The sequence below is a fragment of the Ovis canadensis genome, chromosome 3 (genome assembly GCF_042477335.2).
Source record: "Ovis canadensis isolate MfBH-ARS-UI-01 breed Bighorn chromosome 3, ARS-UI_OviCan_v2, whole genome shotgun sequence".
NCBI classification, from domain to species: Eukaryota; Metazoa; Chordata; class Mammalia; order Artiodactyla; family Bovidae; genus Ovis; species Ovis canadensis.
This window is the reverse complement of record NC_091247.1, coordinates 213,583,654-213,608,751: the sequence shown is the minus strand read 5'-3', so window position 1 is coordinate 213,608,751 and position 25,098 is coordinate 213,583,654. Positions and strand designations below refer to the sequence as shown.

At 39.5% G+C, this 25,098-nt stretch overlaps 1 protein-coding gene across 4 annotated transcripts in view; it reads right to left on the bottom strand.

Annotated features, from left to right (window-relative positions):
- Positions 1 to 18,425, bottom strand: part of LOC138437847 (scavenger receptor cysteine-rich type 1 protein M130) — a 38,457-nt gene extending 20,032 nt beyond the window's left edge. For 2 of the 4 annotated variants that reach the window (XM_069585815.1, XM_069585812.1), the window contains exons 1-6: positions 18,171 to 18,374; positions 16,729 to 16,815; positions 15,154 to 15,471; positions 12,597 to 12,917; positions 9,636 to 9,956; positions 8,895 to 9,215 (exon numbers count right to left, since the gene is read on the bottom strand). In XM_069585815.1, coding sequence (XP_069441916.1) covers positions 8,895 to 9,215; positions 9,636 to 9,956; positions 12,597 to 12,917; positions 15,154 to 15,471; positions 16,729 to 16,815; positions 18,171 to 18,216 — 1,414 coding nt within the window. In that variant the 5' untranslated portion in view covers positions 18,217 to 18,374. Of the gene's footprint in view, positions 1 to 8,894; positions 9,216 to 9,635; positions 9,957 to 12,596; positions 12,918 to 15,153; positions 15,472 to 16,728; positions 16,816 to 18,170 lie in introns of all 4 variants that reach the window. The other 2 variants (XM_069585813.1, XM_069585816.1) reach the window with 2 other exon arrangements.
- Between the last annotated feature and the right edge of the window lie 6,673 nt (positions 18,426 to 25,098).

The window sequence follows — 25,098 nt, the reverse complement described above, 5'->3', positions numbered from 1 at the left end:
AGAAATGACTTGGAGACTCCATTCTCAGCTTTATTTCATAAGTCTGCTAGTAACACATTAGTCTATACCACAGAATGGCTTCCTTATACCATTTACTCTGAGTACATGATTAGAATATTGATAATTTACTCCTTTAAGGGATTTTTTTTTCCTGTTAAGCCTGCTGCTGCTGCTGCTGCTGCTGCTGCTAAGTCATTTCAGTCGTGTCCAACTCTGTGCGACCCCATAGACGGCAGTACACCAGGCTCCCCCGTCCCTGGGATTCTCCAGGCAAGAACACTGGAGTGGGTTTCCATTTCCTTCTCCAATGCATGAAAGTGAACAGTGAAAGGGAAGTCGCTCAGTCATGTCTGACTCAGCGACCCCATGAACTGCAGCCTACCAGGCTTCTCCGTCCATGGGATTTTCCAGGCCAGAGTACTGGAGTGGGGTGCCATTGCCTTCTCCACCTGTTAAGCCTATGACTGCATTTTTTAATGTATTTTTTAATTGGAGTATAATTGCTTTACAATGCTGTGTTAGTTTCTGCTGTATGCAACATGAATCAGATATATATATATATATATATATATATATATATATATATATATATATATATATATATATCTCCCCTCCCTCTTGAACTTTCCTCCCACCCCAACCCCCATCCCACCCCTCCAGGTCAACACAGAGCACTGGGCTGAGCTCCCTGCACTATATAGAAGCTTCCCACTAGCTATCTATTTCATACATGGTAGTGTGCAATGGCACCCCACTCCAGTACTCTTGCCTGAAGAATCCCAGGGACGTGGGAGCCTGATGGGCTGCCGTCTCTGGGGGTGCACAGAGTCAGACACGACTGAAGCAACTTGGCAGCAGCAGCAGTGTATACATGTTAATGCTACTCTCTCAATTTATCCCACCCTCTCCTTCACACCCTGTGTCCACATGTCCAGTCTCCACATCTGTGCTATGACTGCATTTTAACATAAAAGCCATTAACTGAATTTCTGTGCCTGGATTTAGCCCTTTTAATCAATAAATTAAACTTTCCCTGACATCAGTAACTAAATCTATATTTATTTCTTTCTGAAGAAATGAAGGACAAATATAAGAAATAATTAGAGTTATTTCCTTTTGTTTGGTAATAGATACAATACAGCTTAAAGAAGCACTAATGGGTTTTCATCATTTATTCCTTTCCAGACTCCGAAAAAGTATAGCTCATTCTAATCTCAAAATTACCTTTCAGATTTTAGTAAAATACAACAAAATTCAAATGAACAAGTTATTACATTCAAAAGTCCTCTGCAGCACCTATACAGTCATCACAAACAAAATGTCTGGGATTCAAACCAATTTTGTGCCCAAAACTCTCAGACATCTTTGTAGCTAGCTTGTCTAAACTACAAGTCGGGGTAAACGGTTGCTTTGTCTTTCTAGTCTTCCTGCTTTACTGAATTTTGCTGGCCCTATCAGCCACAATGCCTTATGCTTTATAAAAGTCTAAGAATTTAAACAGACTATGGAATTCATAGTTTGAACTTGACAGACACAGAGATGGTATTTCCATAATTTTTTTCCTGAAAATCTTCTGAAAGAATCAAGTAAATCAAGAAATAAAATTACAAACTCTATTTCTAGAAAAACAAGGACAGAGCTAAAGTCTTAGCCCAAAAATTAGTAGAAGGGTTTCCAAATGCTACAGAAATATAACAAGGGAGTTTACAAAAGAAAGCAAAGTGCACATATGGCAGATAGCAAACAAAAATATGATTTTGTAAAGGGAGGGAACCCATCTTAATTTGCAAATTTATGCTATTTGGGATTTTTATTATATGCAGCTAAATGGAATCCCGGGCTTCCCTGGTGGCTCAGACAGTAAAGAATCTCCCTGTAATGCAGGAGACCTAGGTTTGATCCCTGGATCAAGAAGATCTGCCAGAGAAGGAAATGGCAACCCACTGCAGTATTCTTGCCCAGGAAAGCTCACGGACAGAGAAGCCTGACAAGCTACAGTCCATTGAGTCACAAGAGTCAGACATGACCTAGCAGCTAAACCACCAATAGAATCCTGTATAATTCAGAATGGGTTATCACAAATTAGGTACTCTGGTAATAAAACCTAAATTTTGGATGTGGTTGAAAGGAATTCATGGCTATAATATACTAATGACATAGATATTGTAGGGTGGAAAGCTAATAAGTATTGTTATCCATGGTAAAATATCTGGACAGATGTCACACTGAAAAGAAAATTATATGCTCACTAAAGATGAAAAATGAATAACATATTGGGAAAAGTGTAAAAAAGGGAAAGTACATAAAAAAAGAAAAAAAAATCAGAGGGTTGACATGGCATGAATCCTCCTTGCCACTTTTAACATTTAAGAGAGAGATGGGCTTAGACTAGAAGCCAGTAGACTACAAGAAGAAATGGAAGGAAAAATGCTAATTTTGTGAGGGAGACATCCTCTGCCTGCAGCTACTGCGTGCATGCTAAGTCACATCAGTTGTGTCTGACTCCATGACCCCATGGACATATCCTCCCCCACCCCAAGCTTCTCTGTCCATGGGATTCTCCAGGCAAGAATACTGGAGACGGTTGCCGTGCCCTCCTCCAGGGGCTCTTCTGGATCCAGGGATAGAACCTGAGTTTCTTGCATCTCCTGCATTGCAAGCTGATTATTCACTACTGAGCCACCAGGAAAGCTGCCTGCAGCTATTAGATATAGTTAATTGAGAGTCCTTTAATTTGAAACTTACAGAATTAAAAAAAAAACTCACCTTAAGTATCCTGTCCCCTAAATTAAGGTGATGATAAAACTTCAGATTTAGCAGAAAATAAAACTGATGCTCTGCATATAAAGACAATGAGCCTACCAGCAAAGAGAAGATTTACGTGTTGCCTTCCCTCTCAAACCCATGGTTTCAAAGACCTTAGGGCAGTGGCTAATAAATTGAGAGGAAGGGTCTGATCACAGGATAGATCAAAATATGTAATTTATTCTTTGATGATGGTTATTTTCACATGACATTGGGTTAAAGCAAATAGGCTAGAAATCTACTAAGTTTGAAGAGAATATTTTGCTGAATTTGAGGGTGACTAATATCAGTTAGGAGAAGGCAATGGCACCCCACTCCAGTACTCTTGCCTGGAAAATCCCATGGATGGAGGAGCCTGGTGGGCTGCAATCCATGGGGTCACTAAGAGTCGGACACGACTGAGTGACTTCCCTTTCACTTTTCACTTTCCTGCATTGGAGAAGGAAATGGCAACCCACTCCAGTGTTCTTGCCTGGAGAATCCCAGGGATGGGGGAGCCTGGTGGGCTGCCATCTATGGGTCACACAGAGTTGGACACGACTGAAGTGACTTAGCAGCAACAGATATCAGTTAATGAATACTCAACCCTAAAGCAACCCAAGGGTCCCTAAATCAGCATCAGCATGAAGTGGGTTGTGAAAGGTGTGCAGCCTCTGGATGGATTATACTCTCGAAACTGAACACAGAACTGATGATAACAACGCACTAGGAAGTACTGCTCTGAGAAGAACACCTGGGCACATGAAGGACAGAGCACAGAGAGCAGCTTCTCAGAGGGCGGAACCTGGTCCATCAGATTGCTCACCACACTCCCTCACCTGCAGGGCAACTCATTGTTCTTGTCCAGTTGTTGTTTACTTAAGACATGTCCGATTCTTTGCAACCCCATGGACAGTAGCCACCAGACTCCTCTGTCCATGAGATTTCTCTGGCAAGAATAGTAGAGCGGGTTGCGATTTCCTTCTCTGGGGGATCGTCCCAACCCAGGGATTGAACCTCTATGTCCTGCATTGGTAGGCAGATTCTTTACCTACCACTGAGCCACCAGGAAAGCCCTCTTGTCCAGCAGAATATGATAATTACTTTGGAAGAACAGCTCTAAGTGTATCTTGGTGAACACCTTGTTGTTAAAAAGGCATCACTCATCAACAAGTGATTAATATAAAATGCTAGGGATTGTCCACAAGACCAGCCAATCACAGACCACTTTTGAGTTTTTTAAAGAAGTTGCATGAAATACATAACAATGTTCAGAGGGCATAGCCAAGATAACAGAGGAGGAAGATCCTGAGTCATCTCTTCAAGTAAGTCTACAAAAGTAAAAACTGCTTATGAGAAAGACCAAAGTCTAGCAAAGAAGATCTTCTACAACTAAAGGTATAAAGAAAGAATCACATGACAAGCAGGAGGGGCAGGGCACAGTATAGTCAAGACCCATAGACCCAGGTATGCGACCACCAAATAAGAAGATAATTACAGTTGCAGAGGTTCTCCCCAAGGATCAAGGAATTCCCCAACCAGTGGTCCTGCACCAGGAAGATAAGCTCCCAGGACATTTGACTTTGAAAGCCAGCAGGGCTTACTTTTGGGAGAGCCAGAGGGCTGTGGGAAATAGAGACTCCACTCTTAAAGGACACACACAAAATCCCACACACTCTGGGACCCAGGGCAGAAGCAGTCAATTTGAAAGAAGCCTGGGCCAGACCCACCTGCTAATCTTGGAAAGCCTTCTGGAGAGGCGGGATGTGACGGAACTCACCCTGGGGACCCAGATGCTGACAGCAGCCATTTTGGGGAGCTCCTTCTACCACAAGGACACTGATATTAGAAAAAGTCATTTTGGAATCCTCCCTTCAGCTTATTAGCACCAAGACCCAGACCCAGTCACTAGCCTGTCAGTACAGAAGTGGGACACCTGAGGCCAAGAAACTAAACAGGCAGGGATGCACACCCCTACTGCTGTCCCCTTAGCTGCCTTGAGACTCCCCGAGCCCACAGACACCCTGGGACATGGCCCTGCCCACTAGAGGGCCAGGACTCAGCCCCACATACCAGGAAACCAGCACTAGCACACGGATCCCCCGGGACCTGCAGCCAGAGCCCCAGTTTCACCACCCCCATACCCAGTGAGCTGACACTAGACTAGGGACACCTTGGGCATTGGCCCTGCCCACCAGCTAACAATTTTAAGCTCCAGGACCCTGGGCTCTGCAGCCAGAGATCCCAGGACCCAGCTCTACCCAACAGAGGGCTAGTGCTAGCCTTGGGACAAGTCTTATCCCCCAGAGATCCCAGCCCCAGGACCAATGCAACCCTACAACCAGCATTCCCTGGGCCCTGGCCCTGTCCACCAGCAGACCAACACCAACTCTGGGATTCCTGGGTCTTGCAGCAGGGGACCCCAGGAGCTGACTCTGTCTGCTGCCCCAGGACTTGACTTCATGCACCAGTAGGTGAACATCAACCCTAAGATCCCTTGGGCGTTGGCCTTACCAACAAGCAGGTGGACACCAACTCCGAGACAGGTTGGACCTCTCAGCCAGCTGCCCCAGGAACCAGCCCTGCTCACCAGCAGGCTTTCACTAGATCTGGGAACACTGGCTCTCCCACACTTACTGTAAAACCTGGTTCAAACCACAAGTAGAACAGCACTAGCTCTGAAACACCCCTGGTCTCTGCAATCAGCTACCCCATGACCCAGTCCCACCAAGCAGTGACTTGCAGCTTTTGCACAAGGCCGAGTCTAGCAAACAACCAGACTAGGGGCCAGCCATGCCTACCAGACCACTGACAGTAGTCAGCCAACCACAATAGAAGGACTTGTGTTGTCAACATATGGGGCAAACTAGAGCACAAAGCTCTGGTAACCAGAGGGGAGAATGCTGCTGGGATCATAGAACATTTCCCATAGAAGGTAATTTCTCCAAAGTTGGGAAATGTCACCAACCTACCACCTACATAGAACTGAAAACAGCAAATCAGGCAAAATGAGACAACAGAGGAACATGTTCCAAACAAGGAACAAGACAAAACCCCAGAATAAGAACAGTGAAGTGCAGATAGGCAATCTCAGTTCAGTTCAGTTCAGCCACTGAGTCATGTCTGACTCTGCAAACCCATGGACTACAGCACATCAAGCTTCCTTGACAATCACCAACTCCTGGAGCTTACTCAAACTCACGTGCATTCAGTCGGTGATGCCATCCAACTAGCTCATCCTCTGTCATCCTCTTCTCCTCCTGTCTTCAATCTTTGCCAGCATCAGGGTCTTTCAAATGAGTCAGCTCTTTGCATCAGGTGGCCAAGATATTGGAGTTTCAGCTTCAGCATCAGTCTTTCCAATGAATATTCAGGACCGATTTGTTTTAGGATGAACTGGTTGGATCTCCTTGCAGTCCAAGGGACTCTCAAGAGTCTTCTCCCAACACCACAGTTGAAAAGCATCAATTCTTTGGTGCTCAGCTTTCTTTATAGTCCAACTCTCACATCCACACATGACTACTGGAAAAACCATAGCCTTGACCAGACGGACCTTTGTTGACAAAGTAATGTCTATGCTTTTGAATATGCTGTCTAAGTTGGTCATAACTTTTCTTCCAAGGAGCAAGCATCTTTTAATTTCATGGCTGCAGTCACCATCTGCAATGATTTTGGAGCCCAAGAAAAGAAAGTTTCTCACTGTTTCCATTGTTTCCCCATCTATTTGCCATGAAGTGGTGGGACTGGATGCCATGGTATTAGTTTTTTGAATGTTGAGTTTTAAGCCAGCCTTTTCACTCTCCTCTTTCATCAAAAGGCTCTTTAGTTCCTCTTCACTTTCTGCCATAAGGGTGGTGTCATCTGTGTATCTGAGGTTATTGATATTTCTCCCAGCAATCTTGGTTCCAGCTTGTGCTTCATCCAGCCCAGCATTTTGCATGATGTACTCTGCATACAAGTTAAATAAGCAGGTGACAATATACAGCCTTGATGTACTCCTTTCCCAATTTGGAACCAGTCTGTTGTTCCATGTCCAGCTCTAACTGTTGCTTCTTGACCTGCATACAGATTTCTCAGGAGTCAGATAAGATGCTCTGGTATTCCCATCTCTTGAAGAATTTTCTACTGTTTGTTGTGATCCACACAGTCAAAGGCTTTGGCATAATCAACAAAGCAGGTGTAGATACTTTTCTGGAATTCTCTTGCTTTTTCTATGATCCAGCAGATGTTGGCAATTTGATCTCTGACTACCTTTTCTAAATCCAGCTTGAACATCTGCAAGTTCGTGGTTCACGTACTGTTGAAGCCTGGCTTGGAAAATTTTGAGCATTACTTTGCTAGTGTGTGAGAGGAGTGCAACTGTGTGGTAGTTTGAACATTCTTGGGCATTGCCCTTCTGTGCAATCAGAATGAAAACTGACCTTTTCCAGTCCTGTGGCCACTGCTGAGTTTTCCAAATTTGCTGTCATACTGAGTGCAGCACTTTCACCACATCTCTCTTTTAGGATTTGAAATAGCTTCACTGGAATTCCATCACCTCCACTAGCTTTGTTCATAGTGATGCTTCCTAAGGCCCACTTGACTTCACATTCCAGGATGTCTGGCTCTAGGTGAACGATCACACCATCATGGTTAACTGGACCATGAACATCTTTTTTTGTATATTTTTTCTGTGTATTCTTGCCACCTCTACTTAATATCTTCTGCTTCTGTTAGGTCCATACCATTTCTGTCTTTATTGAGCCCATCTTTGCATGAAATGTTCCATTGGTATCTCTAGTTTTCTTGAAGAGATCTCTAGTCCTTCCCATTCTATTGTTTATATAGATTTTGTAATATCTTTATATAGACAGATAGATAGATAGATAGATAGATAGATTGTATATAGGCAATTTACCTGATATCATATGCAATGTTGAAAAAGCTCAATGCATTTTCTCTAAGATCAGGAACAAGGCAAGGATGCCCACTCTTGCCATTTTTATTTGACATAATATCTAAAGTTCTATCCACAGCAATTTAGACAAGGGGAATAGAAGGAATCCAAACTAGAAAGGAAGAAGTAATGCTGTCACTGTTTGCAGACAAGATGACACTGCATAGAAAATCCTAAAGTCACTACCAAAAAATTACTAGAGTTCATCAGTGAATTCAGCGAAGTTGCAGGATACAGAATGAATATACAGAAATCTGTTGCCTTTCTATACACTAACAATGAGCTATCAGAAAGAGAAATTAAGGAAACAGTTCCATTTACCATCACATCAAAAGGGCTTCCCAGGTGGCGTTAGTCGAAAAGAATCAACCTGCCAATGCAGGAGACACAAGAGGCACAGTTTTGATCTTGGATCAGGAAGATCCCCTGGAGTAGGGAATGACAACCCACTCCAGTATTATTGCCTGGAAAATTGCATGGACATAGGAGCATGGCAGGGTACAGTCCATGGGCCTGCAAAGAATCAGACATGACTGAACAACTGAGCATATACATACATACATACATGCATACATACAAAAAGAATAGCATACCTAGGAATAAACCTACCTAAGGAGGCAAGAGTCCTGTACTCTGAAAACTACAAGACACTGATGAAAGAAATTGAAGATGACTCAAACAAATGGAAAGATATACTTTGTTCTTAGACTGGAAGAATCAATTTGGTTAAATATGGTTAAAATGACCATACTCCCAAGGCAATCTACAGATTCAATGCAATCCCTATCAAATTACTGATGGCATATTTTACAGAATTAAGCAATAAATTTTAAATTTGTATGGAAGCACAACAGATCCTGAATAGCCAAAACAATCTTGAGAAAGAAGAATAGAACTGGAAGAATCAGGCTAACTTCAGACTATACTACAAAGTTACAGTCATCAAAACAGCATGGTACTGAGACAAAAGCAGACAGAGATTAATGGAACAAGATAGAAAGCCCAGAAATAAACCCACGCATTTATTGCCAATTAATCTATCACAAAGGAGACAACAATATACACTGGAGAAAAGATAGTCTCTTAAATAAGTAGTGCTGGGAAAACTAGACAGCTCCATGTAGAAGAATGAAATTGGAATGCAACTTCTTTACAAGTTGATTGAAAGTCTTACCTGAGCAAGTAACTTTGGCTTCATCATAGTGTTCACAACTAAGCCCACCCCATTGCCAGTTCTTGCAGTCCCAGATAGAAGTTTCATTTCCTTTGCAGTTGCTTAAAAACAGCCATGTGTTTGTTGCCGGAACTTTGGAATAAACTTGATAGGATGTTTTGAGTGCAGATCCACATCCCAGTTGCTTGCAAACCACATCAGCTTCTTTCAGTCCCCAGCCTCTGTCACACACTTTCCCTGTCAATTTCTGAATTTCCACCTCCACTGTCCCAGCACAGCGGCTACCTCCACCTTTGAGTCTCAGCTCGAGATCTGATCCATCTGCAAAAGAAACATAAACTTAGGCCATAGATACATATGGCGGTTAACTACCATAGGGTGCTTTTTTCAATCTTATTCCTTCTCAGATACTGAGACACTGGAAATTCTGGCTTACCTACTTCCTGGCTTTTAAAAGAGCAGCATAAACCATGAATTTGCTTAGAAATGGGGCTATAGTTTCAAAACTTGTAGATTTAGAATTTGAAGTGTGGTCTCTAATAGCAGTTGAAACAATTTTTATAGAAAATAGAGACTGACCTCCAAACTAGTCAAATAAAGAATGTGTTAAAGATTCCTCATACCTGAAAAGAATTCCTAACAAGGAAATCATTAGCTAGTTCTCTCTCTCTCACCTCTTACACCTATTCCTACTCCTAAAGAACACAGACCCTTCCTTCTGTTTTTCTTGTTTTAACTTACCAGAACAGGTCACACCAGCGTCTTCGTTATGATTGCAGTAATGCTTTCCCCATTCGTGATGTCTGCACTGCCAGATAGCAGATTCATGTCCTTGGCAGGAAACACTGTCAAGCCAAATGTGTCCAGTTCCCTCACTGGCATTGACTCTACCGATGGCAGTGATGGCAGTCGGACATCCCAATTGCTGACATGCTACAGCAGCATCATCACTGTCCCAGCCATCATCACACACTGTCCCCCATTCTCCTTGGAATCTCACTTCTAATCTTCCTGAACACTTGGTGACTCCATCTACCACTCTCAGGCTCAGGTCAGCTCCCTCTGTAAGAGGGAAACAAAGCCAGTCAGTGATAAAGAAACAAGCATGAGGATGCTCTAAACAGCTCTACCTGAGATGAGATAAGAAAAAGGTGGGGAAGCGGGGGAACATAAGCAGATACAGAGAAAATAATGATATATTCCCACTGAAAATCATTAAATATGGAAGTAGGAGCAGATCAGACAAGAAGACAGTATTAGTGGGAACCTGGGGTACAGCACAGGAACTCCAATCGGTGCTCTGCGATGACCTAGAGGGCTAGGATGAAGATGAGAGTGGGAGAGAGGCTCAAGAGGGAGGGGATATATGTATACATACAGCTGATTCACTTTGCTGTGCAGCAGAAACTAGCACAAGATTGTAAAACAATCATACTCCAATTTAAAAATAAGAAGACAGGATTTTTTATGAATTAGGAGTTTGGGACTAACAGATGCAAACCATTTTATATCAAATGGATAAATAGCAAGGTCTTATTGTACAGCACAGAGGACTATATTCAGTATCCTATAATAAATCATAATGGAAAAGATCAATCAATTAAGAAAAAAGAAGACACTGTGGAGAGCATGCATTACAGGAAGAGTTTCTAACAGGAGGCCAAGGAACTGAAATTTATCTAGAGATGTGCTTGTTTAAACACCACAGATGATTTGTTGGAATTGTTTTTTCTTCTGTTAAATATGTACTTACAGATGCCTAGGTGCATATATATATATATATATATATATATATATATATATATATTTGTTGCAATATTTAACACTCACTTTTGGCTCTGACTGCATTACCTACCCAGACTATTTGGCTTGTATTACCATGCCTGACCCCTTTCTGACCATGTCCATGGTTTAAAAGCAACGCAAAGAGAGAAGGGACTTCATCATTACTCCTTTCACTTTCCCCCAGTCAACACTCCTCAAAGACTAGCACTTGATTCTGAGTAATATCCTACAATAGATAAATTGGGTTTTTCCTCTGGCACTTTTAGTTTGCTGTTTTGTTTTGTTTTGTTTTTTGTCACAGGGCTATTTATTGTGATTCCTCAGCATGTATCAGACACACTGAGAAGAAACATGCTGATTAGAGACGTGAGTAAAGGAAACCAGAAGATACATACCGTATTTTTTCTACCCCAAATCCCTTTCACTTTCTTCAGCTAAAAAAAAAAACACATCTTTTCTGTAGGAATCCCATTCTTTGTGGTTCAGACTGTACATGATCACATTGTTCAACAAGAAAAAAGCCAACTTGGGAATTCCCTGGTAGTCCAGTGGTTAGGACTGTGAGCTTCCACTGCACCGGGCCTAGGTTTTATCCTTGGTCAGAGAACTAAGATCCCCACAAGACACACAGGATGGTTTAAAAAAAAATAAAAAAGCAATTCAAGAAATAAGAGAAGAGCCAGAACCTTGAAGATATTGTTTAAATGCTGAATCCAGTCATGGATGGAGCCAACTCCTGGATTTCCCAGTTTTCTGAGTCAGTATTCTCTTATTTTAAAGCTAGTTTGAATTGAATTTCCTTCATTTGAAAAGAAAAACAAAACCTGGTGAATACAAGAACATTTTTACCCTGGTTATAATTTCCTAAATATCCCCTGGGGTTCAAGACTTACTAGGTCTTCAAATGAGGCATTCAATTGAAGAAAGGAGAGTGACATTTTTGTACACACAAAACCATGTCCCAGACCTTAATTAAGGATGGAACATGAAAGTCCCTAGACAGACACAATGCCTGCTCACAGTGTCATATTAGCGTAAATGAGGTTTTAATAGACAACCAGTTTTTTAAATCATTTGATTCTGTGAATTTGAACTAATAGTTTGGCGAAGGGTGGGTCAATGTGGCTAAAGAGGAGGCTTTTATACATAGAGGATAATAATAGGGGTGACTTTCTTCTAAAACCTCCAGAAAGTAACATTTTCTAGTTAACCTGGTTTCTTTTCCTGTCTTTTTTTGGAGGGGTGAGAGAATAGACTATTCTCTGAATACTTCCTTCTATCCTCATAACTTGGATCTCAATTTCATGGCTCATCCTCCCTCCCTAAACTATTTATACTAGTTTCAGTGAATGGTTAAAAAAAAAAAAATTCTCACAGGCTTCCCCATGGCTCAGCGGTAAAGAATTTGCGGGAGACTCAGGTTCCATCTCTGGGTTTGAAGATCCCCTGGAGATGGAAATGGCAACCCACTCCAGTATTCTTGCCTAAAGAATTCCATAGACAGAGGAGCCTGGTGGGCTACAGTCCATGGAGGTACAAAAGAGTCAGACACAGTTAAGTGACTGAACAATAACAACAACAAAACAAAAAAACCCACAAGTATCAGAACTGCATCCTGAAATTGGTAATAATGAGGCAATAAAAGAAGCAGACTTTGCTCATTGTAGTTTTCATTTGCATTTCTCTAATAATTAGTGATATTGAGCATCTTTTCATGTACTTCTTGATCATCTGCATGTTGTACAGGGGAAAATAACAACATTGTAAAGCAACTATACTCTAATAAAAAATTTTTTTTAATAGTAAGAGAAAAAAGAAGCATATTTCATTATGTTTTTAAGAGTTCAAGCCTTTGAGACTTTTACCCCCATTTTTGTCCTCTCAGAGAGAACGGAACAAACCCAGAGCAGTCCTTACCTAAGCAAATCACTCCAGCATCTTCAGCGTGATCACAGTTGTGCTTTCCCCATCCTTCGTGTCTGCAGTTCCAGAGAGCTGACTCATTTCCATGGCAAACCAGATCATCAAACCAGATTGGCCCAGACCCTTCTCCAAAATTAGCTGAGCCAGAGAAACTGATAGCACTTCCACATCCAAGCTGTTTACAAACCACAGAAGCATGATTCAAGTTGAAGTTATCATCACACACTGTTCCCCACTGGCCCTGGAATTTGATCTCGATTCTTCCTGAGCACCGGTTTCCTCCATTCATCAGCCTCATCTCCAAATCAGATCCATCTAGAGCAGAGAAAAGGCCAGAATTCAGAAGTGATATTTATTCTGAAGTGATCTTAGAGAATAGTATTCCTCTGGTCTCTTGAGACTTGCTGCTGTCCTTAAAACGATGTCTCGTTGTGGATGCTGCTCCAGTTCACATATTGAAGGATTTTGATCTTTGAAAACTAATTAACAATTAGGACTTTCATCTGTATCAACTGACCAAAAAAAAATCTTTTATGGATTAAAATTTACTTTTTGTTTTGTTTCCCTCTATTACTAAGACATAGTTCTATGTAGAAATGAAGGAAATAATAGAAGGAGAATGTAAAGAAAAAAGTCTAGTATCAAAGTCTACCCTCTTTACTATTATGCATGTGATCATAATAGAATTTCCAAAAAGTAGATGCTCTGAGAATTGAGCATTGATCAGGGTGGAGAATCTCAGAAATATGGACTCTGAAACCTTAGAAGTATGAACTTGGAAATCTCATGAAACTCATGAGTCCCTGACTAGTCATCCCTTTCTATTATTATGCACCAGTTGAAGCTTTAGGTGTATAAAGTTCAAAAACTAAATTTGATTGACATCATCCTTATACAAAGGATCCTTATGCAAAGGTATGAAAAACAGAAGACAGGAGATAAAAGCTACGCTGGGGTCTTAGCTTAAATAGTCAACACCATCAACAGCAATAATTATAGTAAGAGCCTGGCAAGATTCATTCTGATTTTTAACTTCACTGTAGATGCTTGATGTCGCTCTTACAATTATTATTTTTATCTTTCCCTGCAAAATGATAACAATGAAAGACAACAAGAACAGAAAGGAAGAGGAAGAGAACAGAGAAAGAGAAGGAAGAAGAAAGAGAAATGAGTTGTCTAGGTAATGAGAAGCAGTGAGCCATGAGGAAACTAATGCTAATTTTTAGCACCTATGACCTACCTGTCAGTGTACCGGTAGCTTTACATGTGTTATATTATTGACTATTCAGAAGCTGAAGTTTAGAAAGATTTACAGCTTACTCAAAATAATAGCATGAAGGAGTAGTTGAGGAGTTTTCTAGATACTAGTTACTCCCATGACACCACAGCGCCTGGGTAAAGATTGTGGTTGTTGTTTAATCACTAGGTTGTGTCTGACTATTTGTAACCCCATGGACTGTAGCCCACTAGATTTCTCTGTCCCTGGGATTTCCCAGGCAAGAATACTGTAGTGGGTTGCCATTTCCTTCTCCAGGGGAACTTCCCAAGGGATCAAATCCATGTCTCTTGCATTGGCAGGCAGCTTCTTTACCACTAAGCCACCAGGGAAGCCTGGATAGAGATTAATCATTTCTGAAATCAGTCCTATGGAGGAGACGGTCTCTAACAGAACAGCTGGGCAGTGAGAGGGTTGTCTAAAGTTCAATGACATGAGCAAAGAGAAATTGGAAGCCCAGGAATCTGAACTGGATCAGGAACATGACCTTGGATTTTGTCTGCAGAAAGGTCTGGGTTATCATAACAGCAAGTGAGATGAAACTTATGAAATATTTTATAAATTAAAACTACCATGTAAATGAAATGAATAGCATTGCACAGTGGAGAAAGCAATTCTACTTTGCAAAATATCCTTCCTCCAATAAAACAGATTAGTGCTAGGAGTATTTACTTCTTGACTAGGTAAATTAATTATCAGTTCTTGCCTGGAGAATCCCAGGGACAGGGGAGCCTGATGGGCTGCCGTCGACGGGATCGCACAGAGTCAGACACGACTGAAGTGACTTAGCTTAGCAGCAATGAGCAAAAGGGTCATGATTTATGAGCCAATACACAAAAGCAGCATTTTATGGGGAAAGGGGACAAGGAATCAAGTTAGATATGATTTAGGAAATGACAACCCACTCCAGTATTCTTTCCTAGAAAATTCCATGGGCAGAGGAGCCTGGCAGGTTGCAGTCCATGGGGTCACAAAGAGTCAGACATGATTAAGCAACTGAGCACAGAATGTTACAGTAGGATTACTTAATATAAAATTGAAGCTAATCACTTCCTCATTGACTGTAGTATTCAGAATCTCTTTTGATCTTTTTTTTTTAATATAGGTCTTGTCATACATTTTCTGGTCTTTAACAATGAATTGGGTCCTTTTCATACCTGGATCATTCTATCCCTAGATTACTTACAGAAAACTGCCCTTTTCATTTTTAACCCATCCGTAAGATTTTTTCCCACCGAGCATTTCATGTCAAGGTTTGACTTACACAAGTCTTACCTGAGCAGGTGACTCCTACATCCTGTTGGTGAGTACAGTTATGCTTTCCCCACCCTTCATGTTTGCAGTCCCAGAGAGCTGATTCATTGCCTCGACAAGAAACATGATCCATCCAAATGCGCCCAGTGCCTGCACTGGAATTGGTCCATCCTGTGGCTGTGATGACAGTCGGACACCCCAGCTGCTTACAAACGACGGAGACGGCCGCCAAGTCCCAGCCGTTGTTGCACACAGTTCCCCACTCTTCCTGGACTTTCACCTCCACTCTCCCAGAGCACTTTTTACCAGCCGCCAGCCTCAGCTCCTTGTTTGTTCCCCCTGGAACAGGTAAAGGTAGCAGTTGGTCAAGATCCAAAAGCAAGTAAAACAATTATTCCTTAGATTACTTATTTATTTTTCAAAGCCAGTTTTGAGAAACATTTCTGAACCTATCTATGGTACAGTCGGAGACTACCATTTCATAGGAATTCAAAACCAAACAGCAGTGTCACAGGCTTCAAGGGAAGCAATGACACAGAAGCAGTAAAGCTGGGTAGTTCAATACCATATGGTGTCTTTATTTTATGGCTGAGATTCTTTATAACATCAATGTATATAATCCTATGGATAGTTTACTATAAAAATAAGATATTACAAATTTTATAGAGATAAGCTATGTAAGTTTCTCCAAAATCCTAAGATCAGTGGAAAGAAGGCTAATAGTGAAAATGAAAGACTGATTATTGGGAATTCAGTAACTATTTCACACATGTATGCAAAATACCGTGAATTTTTTTTAATTAATCTTTAAATTTTAATTGGAGGCTAATTACTTTACACTATTGTGGTCGTTTTTGCCATACATCAATATGAATCAGCCATGGGTGTACCTGTGTCCCCCCATCCTGAAACCCCTTCCCACCTCCCTCCCCACCCCATCCCTCTGGGTTGTCCCTGAGCACTGGTTTTGAGTGCCCTGCTTCACACATCTAACTTGCTCTGGTCATCTATTTTTCATGTGGAAATATCATAAATTCTTAAAATGCTGGTTGACATCTACTGAACTTAGCTACCCAAATGGAAACTGAAATGGAGATATTTTCCTATTATCGTCTACCATAAAAAATCCCCTCTCCCCTACTCCTTCCAAGGGTCTTAGCTACTGCTTTGTGATTATTTTAGCTAACATAGGAAACTGTGGTTCTTGATATATATCTGGCTTCCCTGAACACATTTTAAGATAAATTTTGGCATTTGAATTTTCAAAATGTTCCTAAAATTCTCTCATCCCAACAGTTCTGACATTTCTCCTCCTCTGCATTGTTCCCTTTTTTTTAGTTAGACATTACTTCAGATCTTTAAGGAATATGCATTTTTCCAGTGAGCATTTATTTTAAAAAAAAAAAGCTGTACTAACGTTTTGGGCAAGCAGGGTCACATCATTAAGTACTCATTTTGTGCTTTTAATATCCTGATCCTTCAAAACACCATGAAGCTTGCTTTAGATGCTATTTAGCCTTCAGGAGAATGATTTGCTTGTCAGTGATTCTCATCACAGTGGGCAAAGATTATGAGTAAATTTGACAAAGTACTCACCAAGAGCACTGGTGACCAAACAGGCACAGAGAACTGAGACCACAGCAAGAGTGAAGGGACCGAAGTGGACAGAACACCTTTTAAAGCCTGTGGAAAGAAATAAAAGAAGGTAAAATATAGTCTTTCCAACCAAAGAGGCTTTAGAGCAGGTAGGTGGTTCCAGAGGTTTAAAATTAACAAAGAAAGTCAAACCAAGGCAGAAAACCCTCCTCCTAAATGGCAAGGCAGGCAGGCAGGAAAATTTTATATCCAGGATCATACAGCAGCAGTGAAGTAGCTTTGAAACTGTCCATGGTTACAGGCAACCTAGAAGTGAGGGATTAGAAGAGAGTTGGAGATGCAAAAAGAATTGCAAGAGTGAGTCTTAGCCCCTGGAAGACTGAAAAGACGCTGATGAAACTTAGAAGTGGGCACTTCTCCCATTGGGCACAGCACAATATTCAACCTCTGATATTCTCATCTCCAAGCCTACCTGATCCACATTATTCAATGGGAAGTTCCATGAGGAAATAAATTATACCTATAATGTTCACCAGCTTCACCAGTACCTGGCACAGTGCCTGCTAAATTCTGATTGAACACTACAACTGGAGGAAACAGTGACAAACATTATATTTGAAAGTCCCCATTATTGGACCTTGTGGGCTTTCCACGTGACGCAGTTATAAAGGATCCACCTGCCGGTGCAGAAGACACAGGTTTGATCCCTGGGTCAGGAAGATCCCCTGGAGGAGGAAATGGCAACCCACTCCAGTATTCCTGCCTGGAAAATCCCATGGACAGAGAAGCCTGGAGGGCTACAGTCCATGGGGTTGCAAAGAGTCAGACACCACTAAGCGACCAAGCATGCACACACACACGCCACTGGATCTTATCTCCAAAAATAGCCTAAAATCCTCAATCACTCTCACTTCTCCTTCTTACTCTCATCCTACAGTAATTTTAAAGTAAAAATGCTATGACACAGAACTGTGAGTTTATTACCTATGCTTTCGTGTGGTAAGGTTTCAAGTTTAAAAGCTTGGAAAAAAAGTAAGAATGCTAAAGAAATTTAATGCATCCACATAAATCATGAAGTAGATTTTAACATTCGGAGGTGTCATTCTAAATGCCCTCTAGGGAATCAACTTTTCATCAATATGCATTCCTACTTGTCCTATCCTTTCTAACAACTATTCGTTTTATACTCAATACAATTCAGTTAATTTTGGTTCCTTATGTAGTTGTTCCTCAGTGGTTTTACAGAGTTGATGCCAAATCTAATCCTTATTTCATACCTTCAATTTCGAACCTATGGAAGATACAGGTACTTCTTAATAGGCTTCTTGCTCTTTCCAATAACTTACCCTCCTGATGCCCATCATTATTAAATCTGATCCACTGACTGTCAGAATATTACTATACTCCATTAAAGAGTAGACAGAACAAATGATAAGCTTTACCAGCAGATCCAGAGCTGTCATGTAGCACCATTCTGAGTTTGTCCATTCCAAAATTTTATGATGCTTCAATCTTCTTGTATTATTCCGTTGGAATGGTCCCTTGAAGAAGAGGACCACTAGGAATTCTAAAAATCATTTCACTTCCACACACACACACACAAAAAGAAGGCTTTCATAATGGAGGTGGAGTCAACCAGAAAAGGGAAGTAATTAAAAGAGACAGGTTCCTTTTTATCCTCATGTTTTCTTCCATTTGGGACATGAAACAAAGAAAACTGAGAAACATTCACTACAGATTTACAAAAATTAAAGGGGAAATACTAGCTCAAATATGGTTGTCCTTGAACATAAAATTTTTGCACTCTGTTTTCGATGAATATATTTGAAACAAAAGTAATAATTGTTTTGAGATGAAATTATGTCAGAAAAACTAAGGTAAGGGACTTCCGTGGTGGTCCAGTGGTTAAGAGTCTGCTTGTCAATGCAGGCGTCATAGGTTCAATCCCTGGTCAGGGAAGATACCACATGCCTCGGAGCAATGAAGCCCGTGTACCCCAGCTACTGAGCCAGAGCTCTAGAGCCCACGAGCCATACCTCCTGAAGCCTGTGCTCCACAACAAGAGAAGCCACCATAATGAGAAACCGGTGCATCACAACAGAGTAGCCTCCTCTTGCTGCAACCAGAGAAAGCCCACAAGGAGCAATGAAGACTCAGCGAAGCCAAAAATAAATAAATAAGAATAAAACACTTAGAAATGAATTTTTTAAAAAAACCAAAGTAAAATGGGCAAAACATAATTAAATCACTAAAGCTTGATTGTATAGCCATTTTTATTATTATTTCTATAATTAAAAGTGTCTCATGAATAATTTTGTGCAGATTATCCATAGACAGCACTTGAATTTCTTTTCTTTTTTAAAAAAAGTTTTTGGAGCATAGTTTACTTGAATTTGTTTTCTTGTTTAAAAATTTTTATTGAAGTACAGATTTATAATGTTAAGTTCTTCTGTACAGCAAAGTGAATCAGTTGTACACACACACATATATATATGCCCACTCTTTTTTAGATTCTTTTCTCATGTAAGTCATTGGAGAGTATTGAGAAAAGTTCCCTGTGTTATACAGCAGGTCCTAATTATTATCTGTTCTATATATAGTAATGCGTATATGTCAACACAAATTTACCAATTTATCTCACCCCACACCTCCTTTTTCTACCCTGCTAACCATAAGTTAGTTTTCTACATCTGGGACTATTTCTGTTTTGTAAGGAAGTTCACTTCTACAATTTTTTATAGAGTTCACATATAAGTGATATCATGTATTTGTCTTTTTGTGTCTGACTTAACTTCACTCAATATGGCAATATATACATGCATTAAACTTCCTAAAAATCTTTCCACAATGAATATTCTTTTTTTTAATAAATTTTTATTTTTACTTTATTTTACTTTACAATACTGTATTGATTTTGCCATACATTGACATGAATCCACCACGGGTGTACACGAGTTCCCAAACATGAACCCCCCTCCCACCTCCCACCCCATATCATCTCTCTGGATCAACCCCATGCACCAGCCCCAAGCATCCTATATCCTGCATTGAACATAGACTGGCGATTCCTTTCTTACATGATAATATACATGTTTCAATGCCATTCTCCCAAATCATCCCACCCTCTCCCTCTCTGTTAGAGTCCGAAAGTCCGCTCTACACATCTGTGTCTCTTTTGCTGTCTTGCATACAGGGTCATCATCACCATCTTTCTAAATTCCATATATATGTGTTAGTATACTGTATTGGTGTTTTTCTTTCTGGCTTACTTCACTCTGTATAATCGGCTCCAGTGTCATCCATCTCATTAGAACTGATTCAAATGTATTCTTTTTAATGGCTAAGTAATACTCCACACAATGAATATTCTAAGCCTCTTTGGCTTCACTGGGAAATTCTAACAAATATTTAAGGGAAAAAAATAATACCAATTCTAAACAAACACTTCCAGAAAACAAAGAGTAGTGACTACTTTCCAACATGTTCTATGAGGCCAATGTAACTTCATATCAAAACCAGAAAAAGACATTATAAGGAAGGAAAATTACATAGGAATATCTCTCACAGACATATATGCAAAACTCTGGACAAAATATTAGCAAATAATATCTAGAAATATATAAAATAATATATCATGACCAAGCAGGATTCATCCCAAAAATATAACATTAGTTTAACATTCAAAAATTAAAATTGTATATAACTCATTATATAAGACTCTTAACAGAAAAATCACTCAATTAACTTGCCTTTCACAAAATATAACATCAGTTTCCAATAAAAACTTAGTGAACTAGGTGTGTAAAAGGCATCCATGAAAAGCCTACAGCTAAAATCATATTTAATGCTCAAAGACTGAATGCTTTCTCCTTAAGATCAAAAGACCAAAATGTTAATTTTAATCATTTCTATTTGACATGGTACTGGAGACACTATCCAGGACAATCAGGCAAGATAGAGAAATAAAAAACATTCATGTTGAAAAGGAAGTAAAACAGTCTTTTTCTTGGCAGATGACATGATCATCTGTGTAGGGCATATAATAAAATCTACAAAAAACTACTAGAATTAATAATTGATTAAGCAAGGTTTCAGGATACATGATCAATATACAAAAATCACATAACAAAAAAAATCAGAAGTTAAAATTTAGAAGTAAATTCTATTTGTAGTAATATCAAAATTATACAAAATATTGAGTAAACTTGACCAAAAATGTGAAAGTCCTATATACTCCGAACCACACAATATTCTTGAAAGAAATTAAAGAAGATTTAAATAATTGGATTAATTTAAATAATTCTTGGGTTAGAAGACTTTATTGTTAAGATTTCAGTGCTTCACAATTTGAATTCTAAATTCAGTATAACCAAAATCAATATCCTAGTGGGCATTTTTTCATAAAAACTGGCAAATTGATTTTAAATTTTATTTAGAAATGCAAGAGGTCTAAAACAGACATAACAAATTTGGAAGTGATGAACATGTTGGAAGATTAACACTAGCCTATTTTGAGATTTTTTTTTTTTATAAAACTGCCATAATGAAGACAGTGTTGTATTAACATAATCAACACATATATGAATTATTGATTTTTGACAAAGTATAATATTTTCAACAAATAGTGCTGAACAGTTGGTTATTCATATTGCAGCAAGATGAATTTCAATCCTTACATCATATACAAAAAGGGATCATAGACATAAATATAAAACCTAAAATTTTTTTAATATTAAACATCTCAAAGGTTTTAGTTAAGAGAACTGGTAACACGTTCATTTAGTGACTCGTACATGAATGTTTACGTGAGTTTTACTTGTAATGGACAAAAACTAGAAACAAACAAACAAACAAATGTCCTTCAACTGGTGAATGGGAAAGCGAGCAGTGGAATTAATACTCAGCATCACAAAGGAAGGGACTGCTGACACGTGTGACACCAGGAATCAGTCTTCTACTTTGTGAACTCATTTAGAATTCTGGGAAATGCAAACTGATCTTTTGTGACTGGAAGGAGTGGTTGCTTCAGTCATTTTTATACTGGGGGTAAAAATGATGAAACTCTCGAAGGGTAATTGATATGTTCATTGTCTTGATTGCTTTGATGGTTTCACAGGTACACACCTGTTTATCAAAACTGAAAAACTGATCACTTTAAGTATGTGAGCTTAGTATCTATCAATTATACCTCAATAAAGCTGTTTAGAAAATCTCGATGAACACTTTTTGCTGTAAGATAAAGAAAAGGAAAAAGTCTGACATTAGCCCATCTTTCAGGTTTACAACAATACATGGTGCAAGGCGAATCCTTGATAGCAACCAGGTTTGAGGAAAACTGAAGATGTGAAAAACTTTGAATGGACCTGAAAGTTAGAAAATAATGTCATAGGAAAACTTTGATATTCTATATGAGCTTCTGCATGGCAAACAGAAGAAGGGAGAGGAATAGAGACAGAAGTAGTACCAGATTTTGGAACTCATTTTGGATTTTGGAAAAGATTTGGAGCTTGTTAGCAAAGTTTTTGTGTATTTGAGAAATACATATTCTCATTGTATTCCTTCTCTAAATGGAGTCATTAGCTTTGTTACAACCACTTAGTGTTTCTATAACTAAATAAACTTCTGTATTGTTCTTTTAAAAAATCTCTACATGTAAATGGCAGATAGTATTATTATATAAGTCATGGAACAAACCCATGCTTTACTCAGCCTTTACCACCCAGCTGAGAATATCTGTGTTCTCTTCCTAATTTGCCTAAGTTACAGTTTCTTTGCAATGCTGAGCAAGGTCAAATTTTTCTTTTTTTATGTTCTACCAATCACTGAGTAAACAGTCCATTGATTATCTAGTCTTTGTTTGCAGTTCATGGTGAATGATTATCCAGACCTTATTATCCTTTGTGATAGAGTGCCAGGACTCTCTTCAACTGCTATTTTTCAGTTTTTCTGAAAAGTTCTTTGTCCCACATATCTAATTTTTCCCTCAAAACCCCAGACTGTAATGTCTTCTGACCTCATTGTGCTCTGTACCTTAATTAACTCAATACTGTCCTTTATTGTCCAAAAGATTGCTTTTCTTAATATTCTGACATGTTGAGCACAAATTTAAGCTTTATGCTAGCAAACTCATCATTTACATTAAACATATAAAATGTGGCTGTTGGTATAATGTGATGCTTGCTGTGTACAAATATTAATAGTTCATTGCAGGCTGCATATTGACCAACAGTCAGCTTTGATTCCATCATACTCTGAGATTTTTTTCTTAACTCTAGTAGTTGGACTTCTGCTTTTGTTCATGCCTTGTGAAAGATTTTGTCTTGCACCAATTCCAGTAATTTGTACCGGATGATCCACTTATGCTTCACTTTCTATCTTAGCTTCTTCTCCAAATCACCAAGTGCTTCAGAACTGGGGGTCCTGTCCTTCAACAGATATTTCTGAGACTGAAGCAAGATGTTGTTTTTGTACCATTTGATTACCAGCCAGAGACTGGATATCTTTCTCTTTATTCCATCCAACAATTGCTATGGCTAACCTACATAAGTGGAGAAGGAAATGGCTACCCACTCCAGTATTCTTGCCTGGAGAATCCCATGGACGGAGGAGCCTGGCGGGCTACAGTCCATGGGGCCACAAGAGTCGGACATGACTTAGTGATTAAACTACCACCACAACCTACATAAAAATCACAATTTTATGGTTTACAATTAGCCTAGATTACTCCTGTGTTGAATATAAATTGTTTTCCTCTACTGAGTAACATTATGGGTGCCTGTACATTTTATGGTCCCCCTGAAAATTGTCATTTGTTTAGCCTTTCATTTGCTCTTTTTAAATTTAAATTTATTTATTTTAATTGGGGGCTAATTACTTTACAACATTGTATTGGTTTTGCCATACATCAACATGAATCCGTCACAGGTGTACACGTGTTCCCCATCCTGAACCCCCCTCCCACCTCCCTCCCCATATCATCCCTCTGGGTCATCCCAGTGCACCAGCCCCAAGCATCCTGTATCCTGCATCAAACCTAGACTGGCGATTCGTTTCTTATATGATATTACACGTGTTTCAATGCCATTCTCCCAAATCGTCCCACCCTCATCCTCTCCCACAGAGTCCAAAAGACTGTTCTATACATCTGTGTCTCTTTGGCTATCTCGCATACAGGGTTATTGTTCCTATCTTTCTAAATTCCATATATATATGTTAGTATACTGTATTGGTGTTTTTCTTTCTGGCTTACTTCACTCTGTGTAATAGGCTCCAATTTCATCCACCTCATTAGAACTGATTCAACTGTATTCTTTTTAATGGCTAAGTAATACTCCATTGTGTATATGTACCACAGCTTTCTTATCCATTCATCTGCTGATGGACATCTGGGTTGCTTCCATGTACTGACTACTATAAACAGTGCTGTGATGAACATTGGGGTACATGTGTCTCTTTCAATTCTGGTTTCCTTGGTGTGTATGCCCAGCAGTGGTATTGCTGGGTCATAAGGCAGTTTTGTTTGCTCTTTTTAAGCTAGTCAACACAGCTACACTCTTTGTACACAGATATTGAATACAATATGGATAATTCAACACTAATCTTTCTTCTTGTTCTCAATCGTTTCTTGCTCTTTCTCCAAATTTCCAGTAATATAAGCTCTTTGCTTTAACTCTAGACTCTAATCTATTCCTGGTAGCTGAGATTTCATGTTAGTGCTTGACATCCTCAACATTTGATATTGGAGTTTCCCAATATTTTTCAGCAAAGACTTGTAATTCCAACTTTTTCCTGTTAAGAGTTTTTTGTGAAAATGCAATTTTTGTTCACAATTTGCTTTTCCTTTCACTCAACTAAACTCAATACAATATGGTTTCCACTCCATATTTTATATTTTTGCACTTACTAAGTAAGTATATTTAAATGTCTACTTGTATTAAATATTCTGTTAGTTTCTTAGGATACATTAGGAGTTAATTCATTCCAGGCATCTAATTTCATTGAGCATATATTCCAGTAGGAATAATAGACATAAACATAAGCAAATTAAGTGTTCTATGTGATACAGAGGGCAAGAACAGAGCAAGTGAACTTAATCTCTTACAACCAAGTCTAGAGGGTTTGTATTACATCCAGGCAAAAGCATCCTATGAACTGAGCTCTGAAGGATAAGTTAGCTAGCTATGGTAAGAGAGTCAAAGATTCCCCAGGCAGAAGGGAAAGTGTGTTTCTAGTTCATCAGGTAAGAAATAGAGTGTGACACTGAAAGAGTCACAAATCCAGTATCATTACAACACAGAAACTGAGGATGAAATTGGCATTTGATGAGCTTAGAGGCAGGGCAGGAAGAGATCTCACAGAACACTCAAAGCC